At 45.4% G+C, this 21018-nt stretch overlaps 1 protein-coding gene across 1 annotated transcript in view; it reads right to left on the bottom strand.

Annotated features, from left to right (window-relative positions):
• Window positions 1-2578: 2578 nt before the first annotated feature.
• Window positions 2579-21018, bottom strand: part of ISM1 (isthmin 1) — a 48786-nt gene continuing 30346 nt past the window's right edge. Inside the window, exons 3-6 of the mRNA XM_006087990.2 lie at window positions 19369-19633; window positions 11418-11561; window positions 7647-7736; window positions 2579-4823 (exon numbers count right to left, since the gene is read on the bottom strand). Of these exons, the coding sequence (XP_006088052.1) occupies window positions 4306-4823; window positions 7647-7736; window positions 11418-11561; window positions 19369-19633 (1017 nt within the window). The 3' untranslated portion in view covers window positions 2579-4305. The remainder of the gene's footprint in view (window positions 4824-7646; window positions 7737-11417; window positions 11562-19368; window positions 19634-21018) is intronic.

The raw sequence follows: 21018 nt of genomic DNA, 5'->3' as shown, positions 1-21018 counted from the left end.
TTGGCATCTGAAACAATGCCTGGCAACTAGGAGATGCTCAATAAATAGTTGTCTAGTCACTCTACCAGTGGTCGGCAAACCACGGCTCACGAGCCACATGGGGCTCTTTAGCCCCTTGAGTGTGGCTCTTCCACAAAATACCACATGCAGGCGTGCATGTACAGTGCGATTAAAACTTCGTGGCCCATGCGCAGAAGTCAGTATTTTGTGGAAGAGCCATACTCAAGGGGCCAAAGAGCCACATGTGGCCCGCAAGCCGCAGTTTGCCAACCACTGCTCTATACCAATGCCCAACCTTCACTGCAGATGGTACATGACAGGCCCTGTTCTTGGAACTTCTCGTCTCTTATCTTAGTTCATTCTCACAATAACTGTATGAGGACATTGAAATGCCTAGAGGCTGGTTAACTTACCTCCTGGTACCCAGCAGTCAAGTAAGGGAGTAAGGACTGGAAACCAGGCTGTTTGATTCAACCCTCAAAATCTTATACCCTTTGCACATTGCCTGATAACATCTGCCAGGTGCAGTGCTAGGAGCTGGGGTTATAGGAAAGCTGAGGCATAGCACCAACCCATGAGGTCTACTCAACAGGCAACAGCATGGGGTTTATGTGCAGTGAGGGAGACAGACAGTCTCTGTTCTTGTCTTGGAGGTCTGCTAGAAATGCCGAGCTCTGCTACTTATCTAATCTGAGCTGGACGCAGCTACAGGATCAAAACTTCTTTTGTATAATGAGAGAACAAAGCAGAATATGTAGAAATGAAGCCAGATCCTCTGTCTCCAACGTGAGACATTATGAAGGGTGGCACAGGGACACTCGGCAGATTTGAGCAAAGGCAGGGTAAGAGGGAGCAAAACAAATAACAAAAAGACAAACCAACCAACCAACCAACCAACCAACCGATCCTGTGAGTGTTGCGAAGAGTTAGGAAGAGAGTAGAAGAAGGGGTTTTGGTTAAGAACGTGGGTTTGGTGATCAGACAGAACTGGTTTCAACCAGCTGGGGTGTTAGTACCTTGGGCCAGTTCACTAGCTTTGTTGGGCTTCTGTGCAATGGACTTAATATGCCTGCCTCCCATGTAAAGTGATTAGCACAGAAGTACAAAGTGTGTGCTCAGGAAGAGTGGCTTGTATAGTAACTATTCTTTGATTCCCAGGCTTAGGATGGAGAACTCCACCCTCCTGGCCACTGAGCTATGAAGACAGAAACACTTGGGAGGCTATAATCATGGCGGACACATCCGAGCTGAAGAGAAAGCTCAGCACCTACCCAGCCTCTCCCTCGGCCTTCCCATGTGCAGCCACTAGAGGGCCTTGGGCATCTCTGTTTGCCGCTACAGTATAGGTTTGCTCTCATGTGGCACCCACAAGGCCCAGTGAATTACTAGAAATGGGACTCTCTGCAGGGGGAGGCAAAGGAGCACAGCATTTGATGAGAATAGCTGCTGAGGGGTCACAGTTCCAGGTGCTTCAGGGAGGGTGCAGAGAGTCTATTCTGCTGTCGACAAACTTCCCATGAGGGAATTAATTACTTGGGGTGACCCTGGGGCTGGCTTGGGGCCCTTATTGAATGAGATAAAGTTCCCTGGTCTTAGTAGATCCTGAGCAGAGGGGTATCGATTTCTGAGGATCACTCATTGGCCTCCTAGAGCTTTGGGACTGAAAACTAGCTCATCCTGATAGAGGCAGATTATAGTTTAGCAAATTTCCAGAGGTGTGAGACTATCCTCATGAGGTACAGAATGCTAGGGGTGTTCTCAGAAGGTGAAGAGCCCAGTAGCTCTCCCCTGCTCCCAATTTACCCTACCTTCCAGCTCTCAGTTAATTAGATCAGCAAGGGCTGATACCAAAATGCTCATTGGAAACATTACTCATCTCAGTTATCCTCACTGTAGGAGAGAAGAGGTCTGGTACCTTTAATCTTCCATTCTAAATCCTTAATATGAACACTTGTGCCATGGCTCCATAACTTGTCACTCTTGTTTCTCTGCTCATCGCTCTCAACATCCCAGTTTTCAGGAAACACCACACTCTTTCCTAGCTACTTGTTTTGGTCCATACAGTTTTTTTTTCCTCAAAATGCATTCACTTCATTCTCCCCCTTTGCTACTTTATGAAATACTAATTCTCCATCAGACCCAACAGGTACTTCCCGATTCCTGCTTCTATTTTCCCATCATACCTTGCACTGACTCTTAATAGAACACATACCAGAGGGTGTTATTGCTGTACATTTTTATCTCTTCTCATCACTCAGTTGAAGTTCTCATGTGTTTCATCTCCAGCCTCTGCTTGAATATCTGTCCTGACAGAGAACTCATCACCTCAAAGGTAACACATTTCATTGCAATCATCTCTCTTTGCAAAAATAGCTGCCCTAGTATCAGAAACCAAATCTGCTTCCCTGATATATAGACCTATTGATTCTCTCCCTACCGATTCAGTTGCTTAAAATTCCTCCAGATATGAATAAGGCTTCTCATTTCATAATTGGAAATAAATCTCAAATATAAACATACTGAGAGTGGGCCATACATGAATAATTCATTCTAAAGTGTAAATGACTGATAAGAGATATTCCATAAGAACAAGAATTTATTAGGCAAACCTAAGGGTAGGATCACTTGGAATACCAAAGACACCAGGAATATGAAGACACCAAATATTTGATATAGTAGAAAGAGCATTGGGCTCGGATGTGAAAGAAGGGTCTTATGTGATCTATTTTATGTGAGTTTTGCTTTTGTCATCTGGAAAAAGAATAATTTGCATTATGAGTAGTTCTACTTATTACCGTAATTGCAGATTCTGTTTGGAAGCAGCCCCACTCACTTGGGCTGTCATAAGCCTTTGCTCTGGCTTGGTCTTCATAGCTCTTTCTTAGCTCTGGGGTGGGGGAGGGGCAAAACGTTGTACCTGTGTCAGTGAGCTTCATCCTCCTGGGGCTGGACTGACATTCTTGGTGCCAAAGATGCTATGACTTACACCACCCACCACCACATCAGTCAATGAGCCTTTTATCCCCACTTGGCTTGAACCTTTCTCGCCCTTACCTCACAGCCCTGCTTCATCAGAGCTCTTTATGGTATTTGCATCATAAATATTTGCAAGTAACACATTTACTGCAGGTAACACATTTTATTATGGTTTTATTATATATTCTCTTTTCCTGGAGTTTTGCAAGTAAAGATTGCATAATAACCAACTCTTTATTTGCCCTAAGTTCCACACCACAGAACCAGGTCAAATTACAACGGCTTGATGCACTAGACTCAATGACTCAATAAATACTTTACAAAAATAATGTAGTTATTTTCCCTTCTTAAAACATAAAAAAATTAGGATTTCCTAGACTTGAGTCCTCCTCCTCTTTTTATATTTATTTACTGTGAATATATTGGTGAAGAAAAACAAGTTAAGGTGGTATTAAAATAAAATAGATGATATGGGGGTCCATGTTATTTTCCCATTTATCTTCCTTTTTTATCATTGCAAAAGTGCTATTCCGTTTTCATGTCTGACTTTCCTGCAGCCTTCTGGACTTACTAAGGCATGAACAGAAATTGTGCCATTCTGAAGCCTTTTAGTAGAATCAAAGCATTAGGCTAATATTGGCCTTTTATTTTAAAAGCCTATTTAAAACCAGGCCTGAGATTTGCCCCCCCACCCCCACCCCCTTTCTTAGTCAGGCAAGGACATTTTGGACACTGAGACTTCAGCAAGGTGCCTCATGACTAAATCATATTTGGGATAAGGTGGGTGTTTCCTTGTTTTGATATATTTCTATTGAGTTATTTTTAAAGACATCATTACACATTCCCTTTCTCCTCCACCTCCCTAAGCCCTGTCTGCACTCTCACAGAAGTGATTAAAGTTTTCACGATGACAACTCCAGAGAAAAGGTTACGCTTAAGTCACATTCATATTAAATAAGTTATAGATAAAAACTTATAATGTTTACAACTTCAGTCTCTTTCCCCCCTCTGCTTGGCGAGGAAACCCTGGATCTGGGTGTGACTTGAACCCCACCCACTGTGGCTTCCAGGTTCTCCTGGCTTCTCCATCTTCATCCTCCTTCCCACCCCACCCCTGGGAGGAGTCCCACGGAAGTCTGTGGGCATCGTAGATGGCAAGGGTGGCTTCAGATGGCAGACACCCATGGCCTGGCGCCCATGCCTAGTGTGATTTATGAAACATACGCATGTGGTCCATGCAAACACACACGAAGGCGGATCAGAGGGACTGCGCTCCAGGCCTCAGATCAGTGCAGTGCGTTTGTGTCCCAAATCCCGGAGCTGTTCTCTCTAATACTCCCTGGCCTCTTGGAACTGCTTGATGTAATCTTCGTCCGAGGGGCTCTCGGTGCACTTCTGCCCGTTGTTGGGAGGCCGGGCTTCGTTATACCGGCTCCAGTCGCCCTTGCAGAGGATCCAGGGCAGCACGTCCACCTTGTAGTGCAGCTCCGCCGAGAACTCAGTGCTGATGAGGTTGGGGGTCCCCGCCCCTTTGCCCCTGGTGATGAGCTGCATGTTGTCCCCGTAGCAGCAGTGCTGGGCGGCCAGCGTGGTGCTCTCCAGGGACAGCATGGAGCGGATGCAGTAGCGGGCGCTGGGCTTGTAGATCTCCAGCTTCTCCTTGGGCCCGCTGGCGTCCTTCCAGCGGAAGTCCTTGCGCTTGATGCGGTCGAAGATGTCCGCGCTGCTGTAGGCCACCTCGGTGGGGTAGGAGCAGGGGCAGCTGGGCAGGTCATTGATGACCTTGTGCATGTACTTCTTTAAGAACTCGCTCTTGCAGCTCATCCATCGCTCACAGCTGTCTGTGTCTGGAAAAGGCCACAGAGAAACCCTCTCACCACATGCAAAACAGATAGCAGGTGACATTGCCATCTACCCCTCCCCCACCCCCTCCCAGAGCCAACCCCTGCAGCCCCTGGAACCACCGGTCCTAGCTCACCTTCCTTTAACTTGGGAAGTTTGAATTTGACTACCTGTACGCCATCACTAGATTTAACCGTCATTATATATGCTTTATAGTTTTTAATTGTTTTTGGAAATATATGACATTATTATCCCTAAGTCTAAGTTTTAGTAGGTATCTACAAAAAGTAAAAATACAAAAGGAGGATATGGGGTTAACCATACCCCATTATCACCCATAAGAAAATTAACAATAACTCAGGGCCATTTTAAATTTCCTCTTTCAATGCATGGTGAAGGGGTAGAAAATGCTTGTAAGTAACATTTGTAGGATTGAGTTGTATTTCTGCCAGTCACTGACCAATTAAAACTAGGTCTAGTGCCCTAACCTCTTAACCTTAAGCAGTAAATGGCAACAATTATTGTCTGCAAATCCGTATGAAAAGATGCCTCCAAAGGGAAGCGGCTGGCTGGTGGCCCCAGCTTTTAAGGAACTTAACATTTAGGACAGAGGCCCCCTTACCTATAAGGCTGGAGCCTGAACCCACCCCCATAGTTGTTGTGTTTGGCCTTTGCAGTATGAAAAATAGTGCATTAATTGCTAACAGTTGAAATCGGTGGTTCCACGTATTAATATGGCTTCCTGGTTTAAAAAACAAAAGATATGTTTATGCTGGTCCTGCATTGGTCTATGGCAGTGGTCGGCACTCGTGAGCCACATGCAGCTCTTTGGCCCCTTGAGTGTGGCTCTTCCACAAAGTACCACGTGTGGGCGCGCACGTACAGTGCGAAGTTGACTTAAAACTTTAAGTAAAGTTTATTAAGTTAATTTTAGGGAACATTATGGAGTGAAAGAAGATGTAGTGTCGAGGATTGAGAAAGGTATGTTGAGATGGTTTGGACATATAGAGAGGATGAACGAAAGGAGATAGACGAAACAAGTATACAAGACGAGTGTGGATGGAAGAGTTGGAAGGGGTCGACCTCAGCGAACGTACCTCAATCAGATTGAGGACGTTTTTAGCAAAGGCCAGCTTAGGAGTACCCTAATTAAGTTAATAACAATGTACCTACCTATATAGTTTAAGTTTAAAAAATTTGGTTCTCAAAAGAAATTTCAATCGTTGTACTGTTGATATTTGGCTCTGTTGACTAATGAGTTTGCCGACCACTGCTCTATGGGAACAACTGGCTGAGTGAACAGGCGAAGTGTGACCACTTGTGCAAACTAAGGTTGAGCAGAAAAAAATCTGGTGGGTTGTCTGGCGGTAGGGAACACAGTCAGTTTCAATGAAGGTTGTGGGGAAGCAGGTTGTGTCAGATCATGGACGTCTTCGACGCAGGTGAGGCTTGTTCAGAGAGCACCAGGTAACCACTGAAGATTTTTTTTAAAAAACTATGTTTATATTGCATTTTTTAGAGAGAGAGGAAAGGAGAGGAATAGAGAGATAGAAACATTAATGGGAAACATCACCCATCAGTTGCCTCTTAGATGCCCCCTGCTGGGAATCGAGCCTGCAACTCAGGCTTGTGCCCTACTGGGTATGGAACCAGTGACCTAGTGGTTCCTGGGTTGATGCTTAACCACTGAGCAACACCGGCTGGGCTGAAGGTTTTTGAGCCATAGTGAGCTACTAATTGAGCTGTACAGTTAGAGGATATATTCAGTGCTGGTATCAATTGTAAGAGTCCAGGGAGGGAACAGCAGGTGTGACCAACAATAGTTAGAGAAAGAAGGCTGCTAGGCCTTGGCGGGCTTGGGGGTAAAGGGAGGAGGACATTCAAGATGACTCACCAGCTCTGACCCAGGTGCCTGGGAGGCTGGTGGTGTCATGAGTGGAAATCAAGTGGCCAGGATGGGGGCAGGCAGCTTGGAGGAGAGCTCGGGTCCTCTTCAGTGGAATGAGGAAGCGAGATGGGGCATCTCTCAGGAGCTCAGCGAGGCCTGGCCTAGTTGAAAAGTGGGGGCTCTTGTGCTGGACTGCCTGGGATCGAACCCCGAATCTACTATTTAGTAGCTCTGTGACCTTGAGCAAGCTGTTCTCCCTCACTGAGTTTCAGTTTTCTCATCTCCAAACTGAAGACGTAAACAGCGCCTGCCTCATGAAGTGAGATGAGGATTAAATGGGAGGGAGCACAGAGAGGACACGAGCAGGGAGTTGCCCACAGGGGTGTGCTGAGGCTCCTTTGGGCTCTGAGTTCTCCGATCCCAGCCCTGCGAGCCCCTGACTGAGCAGTAGCTGAGAGAGTGGAGATTCCATCCTGGGAAGTGTGTGTCTGAAAGTCAGTGGGGGTCTCCTTCAGAGGGCAGGGTCTTCAGAAACAACATTCAGTGCAGCTCCAGAAAACGGCCTTGCATTTTCCCTCCAGAGTGGCCGGTCATCAAAATTCATGTACCTAAAGTACATCCATCGACTTATTTTTATCCATCAAACTTATGTAGATGTCCAGTGTGAGCGACATGTTCTAAACCCTTTACAAATACGAACTCATTTAATTCTACAACAACTCTATAAGGTAGGCATAGTTCCTCATACCATTTTACAGATCAGACAACGGAGGCAGCACTGGATTAAGAAACGACCTTGTGCAAGAAACATGCTGGCAGAATTGGACACCATATGAGGAAAAGGAAACATTTAAATGGATCCAAGGATGACATTGCAAAGGCAAAAGGAATGTCCAAAATACTAAATCAATATTTGAATAAAAAAGAAAAAAAATCTTACCGACTTCAAACAGTTTGGTGGCATTAAATTCCTCGCTTCCCGCAAGCAGACTCACTTCGGTGGCAGCTGTCCTGAAGGTGTCTTCAATTCCTAAACACAGACAGGGCTCATTTTCCCCTGGTTATATGGAAAAAGCCCCCACCCCCACCTCCACCAATTAAAAAAACAAATACACCTCAACAAAGCCTTTTTTTGTGTTCATTACTATTCATGGGTAGAAACTTGCCAACAGAGGAAACAGTAAAAAGCAGGTAGCAGAGCATAAAATATATTAAAACCCCAGATACCGTGTGCAGCATGAAATCAGATCCAAATGTGCCTGACTGAGTCCTAAGGAACTCATTCACTAGGTCCAAGAGTGCAGTGTTGGGCAGTGGGGGACACACATCAAAATGGTTGTCTGCCTGGTGGTGTCAGGATGACAAACTAAACTAAAGGCAGTGGCCAATACCAGTCTAGAAGTCAATACCAGTCTTAAGGACAGACGGATTGACTGGGTTCAATCATTACTAGCTGTGTGACCTTGGGAAAGCCACTTAACCTTTGTGTAACTATTTTCACATCTGTAAAATGGGGAGAAATAAAGGACCCACCACACAGAGTTGAATGAATTAAATGAGTTATGTGTAGAGAAAGCACTTAGACTAAGTAGTAAGTAGCAAGAGTTCACTGATGTTGTTCCTTGAATATTTGTCTAGCTCATTTTGAGGATGCAGTAGTCCATAGCCAAAGACCAGGTAGCTCATATTCTGGGACTTTTAGCATTGTTGATAATGCTTCAGAAAGAGTAAGCTGGGCCTGTCATTACTTGCTTGGAGGGACTGAACCCAGCTTGCCTCAAACTTCTTGGCTCTCCTCCCCTCCCAAACTGCCACCCCACCCAGGCTTCCTTTACAGACAGGAATCCTGTGCAAGCCGAGGCAGTCAGGCGAGGCAGGAGTTGTGGGATGTAGACGGGTTGGAGAGCCTGGGCTGCCTATTGGGCATGACTTGATTTCCTTTAAGGGCCTCTCTTTGATTTTAGGTGAGGCCCCTTGGACTTATTTATAAGGTTGACCTATGGGACAAGCTTTTACAGTGCTACTAGGCCAGGGAGACCACCTGCCCCGCAATTCTTTTCAATATGGTTGAGAATCAACACACTGAATAAGGAAAGAAATCCTGTAAAAAAAATCCTTCATGTTCCAAGAGAGTCCTGAAAAGCTGGAAGAGCCGGGAACAGAGAGGCAGAAAGGATGGAAGGAAGGCAAGGTCTGATGAGAAGAAAATGTGGGGACAGGGCTGCCAGCCACACTGCTCTCAGTGTGAGAGAAAATGAGGAGGCAACATTAAAAATGGCGACAGAGGAGACCCTTCCCCTAATAAGCTGTCTAAATGGACCATCTTGGGTCTGGATGCCAGCTCCGGAAGAGGAACAAGAGGCAATCCCCCGAGCCCTGACTTTAAATGCTGTCTGTGTCCATGTGTGGCTGAGCCTGATGCCCTTTCTTCTGCTGGAGGTGGAATAGTTTCATGGTTAAGAACGTGGTCTCTGGAATTACCGAAACCGGTTTGGCTCAGTGGATAGAGTGTCGGCCTGTGGACCGAAAGGTCTCAGGTTCGATTCCGGTCAAGGGCATGTACCTGAGTTGCGGGCACATCCCCAGTGGGAGATGCAGGAGGCAGCTGATGGATGTTTCTCTCTCATCGATGTTTCTAACTCTCTATCTCTCTCCCTTCCTCTCTGTAAAAAATCAATAAAATATATTTAAAAAAAAAAAAAAAAAAAGAACGTGGTCTCTGGAATTAGACTGGCTGGACTTGAATTCCAGGTCGATCATTTGCTGCCTGTGTGACTCTAGGCAAATGAAGCCAGTGTCTCAGTTTTCACAACTGTTAAATGGGCACAATAATAAATACCTATTTCATAAGGCTATTGTAAAATTAAATGAAATAATACATATAATGACCTTAGAGATTTGCTTGATACCAAAATACTAGAAAAATCCTATTTTTCATAATCATATTTTTGTTTCTTCTTCAATACCTTCACCATCTTCATATTTATCTTCATTTTCTTTTGCTTCCTCTTATCTTCATCATTATCCTTTTTATCTTCTTCAGATTCTCCTTCTCTTCCTTCATTTTCTTCCTGTACTTCTTTTCTTCCTTATCATATTATTATTATTTACTGGAGGCCCGGTGCATGAAATTCGTGCACAGGAGGGGGGGGTGTCCCTCAGCCCAGCTTGCACCTTCTCCAATCCAGGACCCTTCTGGGGATGTCTGACTGCCAGCAGTTGGATATCCCTCTTGCAATCCGGGACTGCTGGCTCCTAACCGCTCACCTTCCTGCTGGCCTGATCTCCCTAACTGCTCTCCCCCACTGGCCTGATCTCCCTAACTGCTTTCCCCTACTGGCTTGATCCCCCTACCTGCCCTCCCCTGCCAGCCTGATCCCCCTAACTGCTCTCTCCTTCCAGCTTGATCACCATAACTGCTCTCCTCTGCCGGCCTGATCACCCCTAACTGCCTCTGCCTTGGCTCTGCCACCATGGCTTTGTCTGGAAGGACTTCTGGTCTAATTAGCATATTACCCTTTTATTAGTATTGATTGCTTTATTTCTATCCTTCCAAATCCCATCCTTTCAGACTTCTAACTCAGCTTTATTCAGGAAATTTTCACAGGAAAAGCATTTTGATGTTTGCTCCATTTTCTGAAATCCATCTGCATGGCTGACAGGGCGCCAGCACAGCCACTTCTGATATTTCAGCCCTGTTTTCTACACACACCCCTTGGCTGACACACACATGCTCAATCTTATCCTTCACTCCTCAGAAAGCCCTTTGCCCTTCCGCTTTATTTATTTATTTATTTATTTATTTATTTATTTATGTGTGTGTTAATCCTCTCCTGAGGATATTTTCCCGTTGATTTTTAGAGACAGTAGAAGAGGAGAGAGAGAAACATTGATGTGAGAGAGACACATAGAATGGTTGCCTCCCACATGCGCCTCGACCAGGGCTGGAAACGGAGCCTGCAACCAAGGTACATACCCTTGACTGGAATTGAACCCAGAACCCTTCAGTCTGTGGGCCAATGCTCTATCCACCGAGCCAAACCATCTAGAGCTCTTTCACTTCTTTTTTGGTCCAAATCTCAGCCTTACAATTTGAGAGCAGAGTTTAGGGGTAGGAAACGGAAGTTCTGGGTGCAGAGATTAACTTTTCTGTGCCTGAATTTCTTTGAGATGAAGCCATTTGGAATATGTGGTTTCTTGGGAGAGCCTAAGATATTATTTTAGACTAGGGGCCTGATGCACAAAATTCGTGCAAGGGGCTTGGCCCTCGAAACCCTGGCTTCGTCCGGAAGGTCACTTGGAAGGACATTTGGAAGGTTGTTCGGCTGTCCAGTCTAATTAGCATATTACGCTTTTATTATTATAGATTGGTATTCTATCTGAAGTGGGGAACACGCAGTGAATGTAAAACTACAGACCAGGAGTTGGTAAACTTTTTGTAAAGGGTCAGAGAGTAAGTATTTCATGCTTTGTGGGTCACATATGGTCTTGGTCACATACTCTTCCTTCTCTTTATCCTTCTTTTCTTCTACTTCTTTTTCTTCCCCTCCTTCTTTTTTACAACTGCTTAAACATGTGTAGACCACACAAAAACAGGCTGGAGTGTGACAACTACTGCTACTGACAGTCACAATTATTTTTCATCTCCAACATCTTTTCACCTAGTAAGCTCAAGGACAAGACTGAACTTGAACTTGGAGCATAAACCCACCTGGGCAGTTTGGACGATCACACGTCCGAGACTCTGTGGCGGTGCACGCGTAGCCACAGGACCTGGTCCGCTTCTGGTTGCCGTTCCCACAGGTGACGCTGCAGACAGACCAGAGACTCCAGTCGCCCTCCCCGTCGGTGGAATCTGGAAGGGAGCCAGGGAGACAGTCACAGCCTCACCAAAAGAGTCCCCAAACCCACCCGACAAGCAGCCTGCCAATTGTCCCCCTGAATTACTCTCACTGTTGGAGGGGCCCAGATGCCTGCTCGAGTCAAAAGGCTTACAGCTCCAGGGCTCATTTTAGGGATATACCTCATGCAGGCAGTGGCTCTGTCTGAGGATTTGGACACTGATGTAGTCAGCCCATGACCAGGGCCTGACAGCCCCAACAGGTGCCGAGTGAGTGCTGATTGAGAATGCATACATTTGCAGAGCATAGGATCATGAAATAATATGATAGGTATTTAGATGACCACCATTAGTTCCTTACCTCCCTGTGCCTACATTTACAGTGAAGAGAGAGAGAGAGAGAGAGAGAGAGAGAGAGAGAGAGAGAGAGAATATGTCCCCTAGAATCTGTGTGAGCTTTGGCCTTAGGAGGCCTGGCAGCTTCTGACTTTTGCTCTGAGGAATCCAGTTGAGGCTCAACCTGTGAATTATGGGACACCACATGGAAAGAGAGAAGTCACATGAAGGCCCACCAAAACCCTAGACATGCGAGTGAAGCTTTCATGAAGCTTCCAGCCCTTCGCAGTGGACAGCTGAATGCGGCTGACGCCCTCAGGAGTGGAGGGACTGCCCAGTGTGGCCCTGCTTGAACTCTCGAGCTATGAGATCATAAGAAATAATCAAGAGCTGCTGTTTTCAGCCATGATGTTTGGGGATGTTTTGTTACACAGCAGTAGACAACAGATACACAATGGTGAAGCTACATGGTTCTTTGAGGTCATTGCTCAACATCCATCTTACTGAGCCCCTATTACATGCCAGGCACAATTCCATGTATGTAGGGTATATCATTAAATAAAACTTCCAACGATTCCCTGTGCTGGTGGAACTAATATTTTAGTGAGAAGAGTCAGCCAATAATTAGTAAACAAAAAATGAGTAAATTATACAGCAGATTGGAAGTCGGTGAATGACATGAAAGGAGAAGCAGACCAGGGTAGGGGGGTCTGGATAGTGAGAGATGGTGAGAGGCCGGTGTATTATCAACAGTAAATTTGTCTTTTTAAAAATAAGAAACTAAACCCTGGAGTGATTGAGTGACTATCTAAGGTCATAATGGAGACAGAAAGGTACACTTGTGCTCTAGCGCTAAACTCTTAATCTCAAAAGCTTGGCTCTTTCCGAAGCATCTCCACTCAGTAGTCACTTCTCCTGGTTTAGCCAAATGCTTCTACAGCCTGGGCCTCTGTGGGTGCCAAGCGCAGAGGTACAGGCATGTGCCTTGCAGGGAAGGGGTCCTCTCCATTCATAACAGGTCGTGGTGATTATTATTATGTAGGTCGGGCAAGAATGCAGTCCACACATGTTTCTACCTGAACTGCGGGCCCGGTGCCAGCCTCCCGGGCTGTTGTTTACATGGAGTTCACTTTGAACACTCCTCAGGCAAACACAGGGCCCCCGAGTCTCCTCAGCCCATTCAGCAGAGGTAGGCTGGGGGGTGATTCATGGTGTTCTCTTCCCTACTCCAGAGTAGAGCGTTTGCTCACACATCGACTGCCCCCGGGGGCCCCATTCATTTCTATTCCCTCCCCAAACAAATTTTTCCAAACTTTGATTTTCTTCTAAGAAATGGTTTTCCAACCACATGGCCAAGCAGATGTTTGAAACGACTGCTTTGTGTGATGGAGCTGGGCCTGCTTCCCCAGCCTTAGCCTTCCTCCTCGCTCCCCTCTCTTACTGGGCATGAACAGCGGAACTGGATGCTTCCGGAGGGACACATCACAGAGTTAGGGGCTGCTGCTGCTCCCTCTGAGACTTTGCAGTCTGGGATCTCTTGCTAATTTCACCAGGAACACCAGAGGGTGCCTGGAACAGCCATGTGACTTCACTCTTGTCAGTGGGAGCATCCGGGTGCAGAGGGTTATACGCACCTGTGACCACATTCAACCACAACCTATATGCACCCACGAGGCCAGGTTTGTTAAAGGGAACAACAACGCTGAGTCACAAGCAGAGATAGAATGTCTTTAGGTTCATAGGAAGCGGGCAGTGGGTCAGACAGAAAAAGCTTATTGTACCACAGAGGTAGGGTCCATGTGACCTGTGTGATGAGACAGGCATAGGACACAATCCCATGATGCCAAGAGGTGTCCTGCTTGACTCAGCAGAAGCAACAGGGCCCCAACCATCTAGAAATCTCTTGCAACCTTTCCCTCAGTGTGGCAGTAATATGGAGAGCTAATTTTGGGCAATGTCACCCTGAACTTCGAGATTTTAGCATTAAACTCACCATGATGCTTATATTAGAACCTCTGTACTAGATATGTTCTTGTTTTGGGATCTTGGATCAAAATTATTGGGTGTTAATAACTGTCAGATTATGTGAAAAGTGATGTCCATAGTTCCACTTCCCTTTGCTTAGTCACCTCTCACACCGACCCTAGCCTGGACCACCTGACTTGCTTTGGCCAATGGGAACATAGCAAGTGGGATGCAAACAGAGGCTGCAAGAGTGCTCCTGTATTAGGGCTTGGCCTCTACCTGCAGGGAACTCTTCCACCACCATGTGAGGAGCCCGGGGTGGGTCCTGAAGGGTGAGGAAGCAGGTGGGAAGAGGCCCAGCCATCTCCCTCCCCAGCTGCCCAGCTGGGATGCCAGCATTGTGAATAAAGCCATCTTGGACCTCCAGCCCCCCTCCCCCACCCCCCCCCCAACCAGCCCAGAGAAGCCACTGAATTTTGGGGTGTTTTCTGAAGCAACAAAAATTAACTGTTATACATATACCATAACACTTTCCCTAAGATATGTTCTCTCAATGGTTAGCAGACTCCAGAACCATGAAGGAGTTCTCATCCTAAAAAGTGGGTTCTTCATGCCTTTATTTTAGGTGCTCACAAAGCCATTTATTTTCCAAACATTTTTTATATGGGGCCCTCAGAGTTAGGCACAGAACATTATATCGCCAGGCATTTAGTCATTTCTACTGGGCTAGTAATGAAATAAAACCACCTCCTAGGAAGGTGTGTATGTCAGCTCACAACCCTAAGCCTTCATAGCATACTGTCCCGGATGAATGCTCCAGCAAAGGTCCTCTCCTTGGTGGTTTCTATTTGTTTAATGTGTTCAAAGGACAGAAAGGGAACTTCTCACAGTGAACAAAGATTTGAGGGCAGGCGTCCTTTCTGCTATAATCAAACACTAGTTCTCATTCGCTCACCTACCAGGCAGGGAGCATTGCTCAGAGCAGAAACTGAATGTGAGCAGCAGCAACTGCAAAGATGGCAATAATGACAGTAAAAAACAGTCCCTGAGATTTGACAGCCCCTATCTGTGACATCCAATTGCTCGGCGAGGGAAGAAAACAATGCACAGTACAGTGAGTGACAGCTGGTTTTCAAGGATGTCATTTAAAATTTTAAAGTAGTCATTATACTGTTTCAAGCACTAGAGTTCAGTGGCCCAGTCACGATGTTTGGGCAACTGAAGTGACTCGGGTCTTGAGTCAGCTGCTGGCGAGCCTCCACCACTAATCCTAGGAGATAGTGGCTACCCATTATTGAGGGCCTGCTTTCACCAGCTGCCCTGCCTAACACACTGATTTAACTCCTGTCACAATTCTGCAAGGTAGGTGGAAATAGCTTATTTTTACAGGTAAGGAAATTGAGGCTCAGAGACATTAAGGTACTTGCCTAAGGCCACACAGCTCAAACTTGGCAGAGCTAGGATTAGATCTGAGGTCTGTCAGCTCCTGCTCTATATCCTGTTCTATATTTTGGCATTCTAGCAGTTCTACTTCTGGCCCAGATTGGCCTCCTTTCTTTAAGACAGTCACTTATGTGGCCACAATTTAACATTACAAAGGAAAACCCTTGAAAAAATCACTGAAATCTATTAAAATAGGATCATGACCAGTTAAAGAATTGCAAAGAATTGAGTCTCAACCTCGGTTACAATAAGCAGTGCCCATTAAGTTTATTTTTCAGATTGTTCTGAACAACTTTGGGAATGGTATACTTCTATTTAACAGAAAGACATTTATTTGAACTCTTTTGTCGCCCTGGGTGAGACCCTCAGTATTTACATAGAAGGTATTTAAAATGCAGTATCTCAAACACATACAGTCCAAAGTTGAGCTTACTGTTTTCATGATCACAAGTTAGGTCTAACTAACTTCTGTTGTGTACTTTATAATTTATTCTAAAGATGCCATACTATTTTATTTATTTCACCTAGAATTTTTTTGAAATACTCTTTGGCCACATACATTTCAATTCTTATTAAAAATCCTACCTTCAAAAATCTGAGATCAAGATCCTCCAGAAAGCCCAATTCCTGTAGCAATGTCAGCCTGTCTCAGACAAGGGAGCCGACACTTAGGTACAATGATTTGTGCTGCTTTGTCATTGCATGAGCCTCTCCTTCCCAAGCAGTGTGGTCACTCCCTGTATCCTCCACAGCATCTAATCTAGGGCTACATACTTGGAAACGGCACTATAGTTTCTTGCTGATTGAAATAAAAGAGGATTCAGCTCGGCCAATGCTGTAAGGAATTCTGAAAATCACATGTTCCCTGTGAGCCGGTCTCAGAAGCAATACTTCATTCATTTTGCAAATACTACTGAGCATCTGCGACATGCTGAGAGTCTTGGCACTACTCCGAGTGTGGCCCAAAGGCCAACTATGTCAGCCTCACCTGGGCTCCCACCCTTTTCTACATCTACGGCATCAAAACCTTCATTTTAACAAGACCCCCAGGTTGTTTGTGTGCATATTGAAGTCTAAAAAACACTGATTTAGAAGTATTACAAGGGACATATTTTTCTTTATAAAGTAGCAATCCTGATATCTAGTCTAAAGATGAGGAAGTTACTAAGAGAGACTCCAAAATCACAAAAGATTGAGTTTCTTCATGGCCCAGGAATGCTGTAAGATTCAGATGCAAGGCACTCTGCGGGTATCGTAGGCCCGGAAAGCTGGAGTGAGGGTGGATGAGGCAGCCACAGTAATTGCTCCAATAGAAGCAAATTCCATCCTCAAGATTGAAATAGAAGATGTTCTTAATTTCATGAATTCAACTGAAGGTGCTCTATAAAAGCTTTAGTGGAAGAGATGTTTCTAATGTTAGTCTTCAAAATTCAGTGAGCATGGGGATAGCCTGCTGACCTTGGTTGAAAAAAGAAACAAAGACAGACTGAGCCTAGGTCTCGCTGTTGGACATTCTGGTTTAGTAGAAAGTCGGCAGTGGCCCTCAACCTGAGCTGCACATCACAGTCACTCATGGAGCTTTAAAAAACAGATGTCTGGGCCCCGCCTCCAGAGATTCCCAACTTACTGGTGAGAGAAATCTGGGCACTAGGGTTTCAAACAATTTCCCAGGTGAGCATAATGAGCAACTGAGAACTGTTGATTTTGAATACTCAGTGTTCCAGAGGCTCCTGAAAAGTTCATTCAAACATAGATTTTGGGGACCCACACCCAGAATATCTGATTCAGGCGGCCCAGGGACCAGGAAACTGAACATTTGCATTTTTATCTTGGCTCCAGATGATGCTGATGCTGCCAGTTTAGGGACCACACTTTGAGGACCATTAGGATAGAAGGATGGGGTTGGGACTAGGATTGGCATTTTTAAACATGCAACCAAGGGATTCTGATGCCAAGGGTCTAAGCCCCACACATAGAAAAATTGTTCTGTGTGGGCTGGGCAAACAGGTGTAGCCACAGAGCTGTGCAATGTCAGTCAAGCACCCAGGATCCTGTGTGCTTTGTTTCTCTGTTCAATAGCACTGTTCCAATCTTGTATTCCTATCTTCCAGTCCAAGTGACCATTTCTAGATCCACTCCCCTCTCCTAAAGGATGTGTTTCCTTCCCACCCCCGCACAAGAGAGGCAGAATAAGATAGTGATTAAGAGGACAGACTTTGGACCAACTGACTGAGATAAATCCTTGAGGTCAAGTTTCTTAATTTCTCAGGCTTCAGGTTCCCCATCTGTGAAATGGGGCACCTGGCTCAGAGAGCTGATTAAACGAGCGCTGCATGTTAGATGCCGTGAAGAAGGATTGGTGCATGTTAAATGCTATATGTGTGTTGGCTACTATTCCGAGTCCTTCTTCCTGGGAAGTAGATAAATTGGACTTCCTCTGGGAATGCGGAAGTTTTCAGGAGTCTCCTGGCTGGAAGGGGTTTGGGAGCTCTCTTTCAGCTCCCCTCGCATTTGATGTGTATTTCCACAATGGCACTATTTTGCTTTATCAGTTAATTTTTCTCCCCTTGTCCACAGATAGGTGAGGCCCACTGTAGGGAAGGACTGTGTCTTACTCATTTTTTTTATTCCCAGCACCTAACATAATACTGATCACAAGATATGCTCTTAATAGATGTCTGTTGAGCCCTGACCTGGTGGTTCAGTTGATTGGAGCATTGTCTCATACACCAAAAGGTTGCAGGTTCAATTCCTGGTCAGGGCACATATCTAAGTTGTAGGTTTGATCCCCAGTCAGGGCATGTGCGGGAGACAACCAATCAGTTTCTCTCTCACATTGATGTTTCTCTCTCTCTCAAATCAATAGAAACATATGTTCAGGTGAGGAAATAAATAAATAAATAAATATCTGTTGAACAACTAAATGATGCAGCTGGAAAAAAATTATCTTGCTGTTTTGGAAGTTGCTTAGTGGGAAGAAATACCTCTCCAACATACAACTGGTCTTTCTGCTAAAACACAGGTGTAAGGGTGAGAGTTCATGACAGTGTTTGCACCTAAGTCTGCTGATGGTAAAGCCACAGAATATCCCAATGATGGATGCATTTATAAGACTGCAAATATTCTATAGCAAAAGGCACACTGTCTGATTTCTCACAAAGGCTGCTTCTTCTTATTGGACACACAGAATACATTTCCCAGCCTCCCTTGCAGCTATGTGGGGCCAAATCATCAGGTCATGCCAATCAAATTTGAGCAGATGTGATGTGTGTTATCTCCAAGCCGAGGGGTTTAATAGCATGTGTACATTTTTCAGGCTGCATTTTCCACCTTGGCTGAGCTGGTTATTAGAGCATCCATTGGATAACTCTCAGGCCCTAACAGTTGGAGGAGTACCAAGATGGAAGGAGCCTAGGTTCTTGAATGCCTGAGTGGAGCTGAGTTCCCCTTACCCTGTCTCCCATTTCAAATTAAAAATGAACTTCTATTATTTAAATTACTGAATTTGAAAGTTTTGTTACTTCACCTTACTCTAAAACATGAGACAGTAGAAGTCCCTACTTGGGGTCTTAAAATTTATTGGTGGGGAGGTCTCATTTGGACAACCCTTGAAGCATATGTTCATATGGATTCTCAAGGGCCACACTATTGCCAATGTCAAACATAACACAGTGGCCTGGTCAAAGAAAGCAGCCGATACATTTCTTTTACCAAATTAATTTTCCATATGCATTTTTACAGTAAAATGTACAAGAAAACTGATTTGCTGATTTCTTCCTTTTTATAAACAAAACTATTTTTTTTTTTTTTGGAAAAATGGAAGAACCTCAAAGACCCCTGACTGAAAAAAAAAACTTCTCTCCTAGGATAATTGGTGTGATTTTAAAATTATAGTCTTTCCAGAAAAATGTGGCTGCTGGTGCCTCCTTGGGGCTTCTGTGGAATAGAGTCTTTATGAGGTACGCCTCATAGAAGACCAAAAGCCACATACTGTAAACTGGGTTTTGCTTGGCTCCATTTCCTCATCATCCTCATTTATTCTCCCCACCAATTTTATATTACTGGGTGGTAAACTCACCATATTCTGGTTGCTCTTTGGTTTCAAAAGTCCGGTGGCCTGGGGCCGGACGGTCCCACCCCCGGGGAGGGTTGAGGAAGTTGCTGTCATCTGAGGTACTGTCGTACTTGTAGTCCTGGTCCCCGCTGTTGGCCCTCGACAAGGACAAGGACCTCTGCCACCAGGCCCACCAGTCAGGGGATGGGACTGACCAGCTGGGCTTAGTCTCCGGATGCTGATCTTTATCTGCTTCAGAGTCAGGACCGTCCACCACCTCTATGGTGACCTGAAGAATTCAGAACAGGCCAGGGTCAATGAGGAGTCAATAGCCTCCAAGCTGGGTGACCCTTGAAAGAAAGTCTGGGATACCAAAGACAAATGATGGATGTGTCCCTCATGAAGGATAGCAGAGACTGCATGGTGATACAGAATGGCAAACATCCAGGGATGGCCCAAGTGAACCCCACGATTACAGAGAATGAACTACGTGGGCCTTGGGTGGAAGGAGACAATTCATCACTTGGGTCACTGGTTTACTGAAGATTACATTGCTGGGAAGTCTCTAATTCAAGGAATAAACATGTATTATATATGTTCCTGAAGTGCCTCAAGAATAATTATAATAAAACTGAACACTTATTGAGTACTATCTCTGTACCAGGCATGGTTCCAAGTGATCTGCCATATATTAACTTAGTTAATCCTCATAATGACCTTATAAGTTGGTTGATTGGCCCCTATAATTGATTATCTGCAAAGACGGTCCAGATAATCCCTCCCATCTTTGTATGTGGGTGCCACACCTCCCATCAAGAGGTGCAGTTGACTTCCTCTCTCTTTCTATCTGGACTGGCCTTGTGACACACTTTGTCCAGTAGACTGTGGGAGGAGTTACAATGATACAAATCTCATGAGGTCTTGCAGCTTCCATTTTCATTCTCTTGGAATGTTCCTACCATTAGGTAAGGAAGCCAAGCCTAGACGACTGTTTGCATAGAGACCACATGAAGAGAGAGGCTGCAGAGAAGAGAACTGAGGCTCCTCAGCCACTGGCCAGCTCCATGGTCCCAGTTGTATGAGTGGGGCCATCTTGGATCCTGCAGCCCAGTTGGGTCATCCCATCTGATATCATGTGATACAGAGATGAGCTCTGCCGGTTGAGCCCTGCTCCAATTCATGAACCATAGGGACCATGAGCAATCCGATGGTTACTGCTTCAAGCTACTGAGTTTTGGGGTGGTTGTCAGACAGCAATGCATAGCTTTTTATAGACAGAGAAAACTGGCACACAGATAAGTTAACAACTTGCCTAAAGTCACACAGCTAGTATCTGGCAGACATGGCTAGTGTAGCTCCGGAGCTCACACTCTTACCCCAACTTTGCCACACTGCCCCTCTCAACAAGTAAGGAACAGAGGTATTGTCCCCTCATGCAACCAAGGGAGCAAAGAGGCCACAGATGCGGGTGATGCTGGATGCCACAGGTTGTGTAGAGATGTGAACACAAGGTCCTCAATGTCCAGGCTTTCACAGCTGGGATTTTCACTTGTCCTGAGGTCCAGACCCAGCACATACACCCCTCAACCAACCCTCAGGTTCAAAACAGATAGTCCCAGAGCCAAGGTTAGAACTTGCTCTCTAATTTACTGAGCCTCGTTTGGAAGTCACAGG

This window comes from Myotis lucifugus, unplaced genomic scaffold (assembly GCF_000147115.1).
Source record: "Myotis lucifugus unplaced genomic scaffold, Myoluc2.0 scaffold_42, whole genome shotgun sequence".
NCBI classification, from domain to species: Eukaryota; Metazoa; Chordata; class Mammalia; order Chiroptera; family Vespertilionidae; genus Myotis; species Myotis lucifugus.
This window is presented reverse-complemented; position numbering and strand designations above follow the sequence as displayed.